Source organism: Gigantopelta aegis, chromosome 9 (genome assembly GCF_016097555.1).
Source record: "Gigantopelta aegis isolate Gae_Host chromosome 9, Gae_host_genome, whole genome shotgun sequence".
NCBI lineage: Eukaryota > Metazoa > Mollusca > Gastropoda > Neomphalida > Peltospiridae > Gigantopelta > Gigantopelta aegis.
In genome coordinates, this window is record NC_054707.1 from 10,274,198 (window position 1) to 10,280,197 (window position 6,000).

The following is a 6,000-nucleotide window of genomic DNA, read 5'->3' on the forward strand; positions in this document are numbered from 1 at the left end:
GTGATGCCTGTCTGTTATCTGCTTGTCTGTGATGTCCGTATGTTATCTGTCATGTCTGTCTGTTATCTGTGATGTCTGTCTGTTATCTGTTTATCTGTCATGTCTGTCTGTTATCTGTCATGTCTGTTTGCTGTTTATATGTGATATCTCTGTGTTATCTGTGATATCTGTTTGTTCTTTAGCTGTGATACTGTCTGTTATCCATTTATCTGTGAAGTCTGCTGTTTATCTGTGATGTCTGTTTATCTGTAATGTCTGTTATGTGTGATGTCTGTCTGTTATCTGTTTATCTGTGATACTGTTTATCTGTGATGTATGTCTGTTTGTTTATCTGTGATGTCTGTTTATCTGTAATGTCTGTTATCTGTGATGTCTGTCTGTTATCTGTTTTTCTGTGATGTCTGTTTACTGTTTATCTGTGATGTCTGTTATCTGTTTGTCTGTGATGTCTGTTATCTGTTTATCTGTGATATCTGTTTATTTGTGATGTCTGTCGTCTGTTTATCTGTGATGTCTGTCGTCTATTTATCTGTGATGTCTGTTATCTGTTTATCTGTGATGTCTGTTATCTGTTTATCTGTGATATCTGTTTATTTGTGATGTCTGTTATCTGTGATGTCTGTTTATCTGTGATGTCTGTTATCTGTTTATCTGTGATGTCTGTTATCTGTTTATCTGTGATGTCTGTCATCTGTTTCTGTGATGTCTGTTGTTTGTCTGTAATGTCTGTTATCTGTGATGTCTATTTGCTGTTTATCTGTGACATCTGTTTATCTGTAATGTCTGTTATCTGTTTATTTGTTTATCAGTGATGTCTATTTGCCGTTTATCTGTGACTTCTGTTTGCTGTTTATCTGTAACGTCTGTTATCTGTTTATCTGTGATGTCTCTCTGCTGTTTGACAGTGAACCAGAGGATGATGGTCAGCCACAGACTGGAGGAGTCGAGTTGACACCACAGATGGTAAATGCTCAGTTTTCTTTGGTGGAGTCCACTACAGATGAAAATATTACAAGGTAATGACAAGTGTTTGCTTGTATTTGGTATATATTTAAAGACTGTAATTCCTATTTGATTAAGAGAGTTATATAAAGCATTATTAAACATGTGCAAACTGAAGTCTTGTCACAAAAAAGATGATTTAGGCTCATATTTAATTAAGTTTTATTGACAAAATGCCACAAGAAATAAATGTTCTGTATCATTAAATTTATAAATAAATGTTAAAATAACACAGAAGTGTATTAATTAATGATGGAATGTTTTGTTTTGTTGAGAGATGATGATTAGAATTTTGCATAAGTGTACGAGATGGGGGGGGGGGGGGGGTAACACACAGGCACAGGGAGTCCTGGAGAAAATCCTCAAATTTGGGCAAAAACAATAGAAAAATTAGGGCAAAATGAGCTGGCTTGAACACTTTTCACCATGTGTTTCCATCATTCTACCCACAATATTAAGTGTAATCCATGTAAAAATGCATGGTGATTCATTTCCAACCATATATAGCTGTCTGGCAGTAATGCTAATATGAATAAATGTTGTAATCCAGATTCGGGCACTTTAGATTAATTCAGGCAAAAGCGGCCTGCCCCCCTACAAAAATAGGAGCCCATATGCCTATGTAATTTTGTAAAACACTATGACCTCTGTAAAGAAAAATTGTGTAATATTGCACAACATTTAAAAGTGTTCAGCATTGTGTTAAGTCCCTTAACATTTATATTATAAATAATTGTGCTTGCTGTTTAGTTGGGGTTAGTACTGTTTGAATTTAAAACATTAACAAATGCCACACTATTACAAATTTTACAAGACTGTACAACTTACTTCATGGTTATCAAATGTTCATTCTGTTGTAAATTTGAGAAATAAGCAAAAACTTTCTGCTATGGCTCAGTCAGTGAAATAGTTGTATTATGTAATTTTTAAATAGAAATTTAATTTCCTATCCTGATGAATCTATCTACAGTGAAACTCTTTTAAACTAGACATCCTCTGGACTAAGTTAAAGTCCAGTTTTAATAGGTATCCAGTTTAGAGAGTTTCTCTTCTGTACAGATATTTAATAAGGAGTTGCAGAAAATGTCCGGTATTGAGGGAATTCCGGTTTACAGAGGGTCTGGTTTGGAGAGGTTTCACTGTATTATTATGGCAAAATTATAATATAGAACCAACATGTATAAAGTAACAATTAATTTTTTCTAAATATTTATGTTTTCCCATAGACATAGTTGTGTTTTAATTAAATATTGATAAGCGAATTACACTGAATAGTTTAGCTTGTTGGTAATACATAATATATATTAAAATGGTAGTATTTTCTGTATTATTTCAGTGATATGTTTCCACACGGCAACAAAATGCCAACATCCAACATTCCAGTGGGTGTTGATGGACCTGTACCCAGGTAAATATGACACATTGTTAGACTGTTCATAACCATATATTCACTTAGCTGTGGTATGAATTTTATCACATTCCATATATATATATATATATATATATATATATATATATATATATATATATATATATATATATATATGACTTACATTGTGATTTTATCTCTTTCAAAGAAAGTTTGTTTTCACTGCCTGTTATGACATTACTTTCATGGCATTATCTTGCAATTTGTGTGCTTACCTAGCACAATACATCACAGGGTGTGATAGAACTTGCTGTATAAGCATCTAAATAAGCAAATGTATAAATTAATACTGTCTTGAGGACACTACATTTTCTTTGTATCCGTTTGTACTTCCAGAGAGAAGCGGGAGCAGGAACTGGACTACTTCCTCACTAAGAAGTACAATCGTCTTGGCTCCAAGTTCCAAAGCAAGATACAGTCACTAAACAGACAGATTTCAGACCCTGACCTGGCGTTGAAATAACCATTTATGTATCTGCCCATCCGTCCATCCGTCCATCCGTCCGTCCGTCCGTCCATAGATCTTCTCAAGAAGAACAATATTTCTACTGTGATAATGATCACCTGGTTTTCTATATGCTCGGTGATTTCCCTAGGTGTCTGGTGATTTCTCTGGGTGCCTGGTGATTTCCCTAGGTGCCTGGTGATTTTCCTAAGTGTCTGGTGATTTTTCTGGGTGTCTGGTGATTTCCCTGATTGTCTGGTGATTTCCATGGGTATCTGGTGATTTCCCTGGGTGCCTGGAGATTTCTGTGGGTGCCTGGAGATTTCTGTGGGTGCCTAGTGATTTTCCCTGGATCCTGGTGATTTCACTGGATGTCTGGTGATTTCTTTTTGTGCCTGGTGATTTTCCTAGGTGCCTGGTGATTTTCCTGGGTGTCTTGTGATTTGCTAGATATCTGGTGATTTTCCTAGGTGCCTGGTGATTTTCCTAGGTGCCTGGTGATTTTCCTGGCTGTCTTGTGATTTGCTAGATATCTGGTGATTTGTGTAGGTGCCTGGTGATTTGTGTAGGTGCCTGGTGAACTGTTTAGAAGACTACCCATTTGACAGTTGTAAGTGCCTGCTGATTTTTCTAGATGTCTGTTGAAATTGTTAGGTGGTGTCTGGTGATTTAACCAGGTGTCCTGTAATTTGTTGGATATCTGGTCATATTTTTAAGCATCTGTTGACAAGTGTCTAGTGATTTCGCTAGGTGCCTGGTTATTTGTTTTAGGTGTCGGATGATTTGCTGGGCACCTATTGGCTAAAAGCATGTGTGATATACATCAAAGAAAAACATTTGACTGTCTTACTCTACTTTATAATCCAGAGACATTGTGTGTGTGTTTTGACATGTCAGGCCGCAAATAAAACTTATGTGTGTATAAAAAATATTGTATCTACATTTCTTGTTTTGTTCTCCCTTTAAATTTTTAAAAATAGTTTTCTGAAATTTCTCGGAAGAAGTATAATTTTGTGAAATTCCTCAGAAAGCATGGCAATATATAATGAAAATGAAGACAAATTATATATTTTTAAAAAGTATGTTAATATTAGCTTTATATATATATATATATTTATTTATCATATAATATCTTTCATTTTCACATATTCAAATATCACATATCAAAGTATGTGATTTTTTTCAGATCACATACTTTGAGAATTTGATAACTTTGCAAATTAGATGTAAATTAGTCGAGGTCTCGGCACTAGGTTTATTGGCATTTAAGCAAACGTACTTGGGTGACACACCATTATTGACGTATGAATTCATAGTCATCAAATAAAAACATTTCAATGGCAATTTGACACTGAAAGCTGTCCAGCGTTCGGAAAACAAAAAACGTTAGCCATAACTTTATTTTGATGTAAGGACATCCAAAATGACGTCATTCGAGTTTGACGTCATTTCCATTCAAAAATACACCGCGCCACATATTCTTACGTCTTTTGAATATCTAGTAATGGCGGACTGGAATTAAAGTTGCATGTAAAGTTTACAAAAACACGTATTAAGCTTGAGCTTATATGATAAAGAGATTATTACCCTCGTGTATTTCGGTATCGTCAATATCATATATTAGGAATAAAAATAATGTATTATGCTCGCCAGAGGCTCGCATAATACAATTTTTATTCCTAATATATGATATTGACAATACCAAAAAACACTGGTAATATATATATATATATATATATATATATCTATATCTATATATATATATATATATATATATATATATATATATATATTGATTGCTGGTGTCATTGCCTAAGCAAGAATACAAACATATATAATAAATTGTTTACTGAATCACTATAGTACAATAAAATAATGATGCCCATTATTAAGTAGTTTATTTGGATGAATGATTTCATATTTTATTCACTAACAGAATACTGCATTTTCTCTTCTTTTTCTACATTTTTAAACTTATTTTTCTATCCATGTAAGTATGGACAGGAAAGCCATTATGAATGCTACTAAAACAAGTGAAGGGTAAGTAAATATAGTGTATATGTAAATGCATTTCACTGTAATACCATTATACTGATTGCACCAGGATTTTTGCTAATTTTACATCAAACACTATATTTGTCTGTGCCTAATAAGCAAATGCAGAAAGCAATCTCTGATTCCTTCCTTTGGGGCACTGATGGTCAATCCCTGATTCCTTCTTTTGGGGCACTCATGGTAAATTCTTGATTCCTTCTTTTGGGGCACTCATGGTCAATCCCTGATTCCTTCATTTGAGGCACTAATGGTCAATCCCTGATTCCTTCTTTTGGGGCACTCGTCAATCCCTGATTTCTTCATTTGGGGCACTCATGGTCAATCCCTGATTCCTTCTTTTGGGGCACTCATGGTCAATCCCTGCTTCCTTCATTTGGGGCACTCATGGTCAATCCCTGATTCCTTCATTTGAGGCACTCTTGGTCAATCCCTGATTCCTTCATTTGAGGCACTGGTGGTAAATTCCTGATTCCTTCATTTGGGGCACTGATGGTAAATTCCTGATTCCTTCATTTGAGGCACTGATGGTAAATTCCTGATTCCTTCATTTGAGGCACTAATGGTCAATCCCTGATTCCTTCATTTAGGCACTAATGGTCAATCCCTGATTCCTTCATTTGGGGCACTAATGGTCAATCCCTGATTCCTTCATTTGAGGCACTGATGGTCAATCCCTGATTCTTTCATTTGAGGCACTGATGATCAGTCCTTGATTCCTTCATTTGGGGCACTCATGGTCAATCCCTGATTCCTTCATTTGATGGTCGATTTTGATGAAAATGAAATGCATATGCATTTCTTTCTGCATTTTAGTAATTTTCACTCAACATGCAATTAACATTTTAATTTGGTACAAATGTGAAATTTGGTATGCCTTGTTGGAAAATGACATTAGAAGAGGGTGTAGGGATTTTATCTGATTCCAAGATGGAAATTCACAAAGAAATGTTGCACAAAGGTATAATGTTCGTCAAAGTCCAACATTTCTTGGTGGTCTCTCATGTCTTGATGCTGATTTTCCGTTGTTTGGTTGCATTCTTCCTCTCCCTGCCAGATCTACTCGCAAGCC

General features: G+C 35.1%; 1 protein-coding gene across 1 annotated transcript in view; it reads left to right on the forward strand.

Moving 5' to 3' along the window:
• LOC121381318 (cilia- and flagella-associated protein 221-like) overlaps positions 1 to 3,818 on the forward strand; it is a 28,092-nt gene extending 24,274 nt beyond the window's left edge. The window contains exons 21-23 of the mRNA XM_041510578.1: positions 906 to 1,016; positions 2,339 to 2,410; positions 2,768 to 3,818. Coding sequence (XP_041366512.1) covers positions 906 to 1,016; positions 2,339 to 2,410; positions 2,768 to 2,894 — 310 coding nt within the window. The 3' untranslated portion in view covers positions 2,895 to 3,818. The remainder of the gene's footprint in view (positions 1 to 905; positions 1,017 to 2,338; positions 2,411 to 2,767) is intronic.
• Positions 3,819 to 6,000: the final 2,182 nt, after the last annotated feature.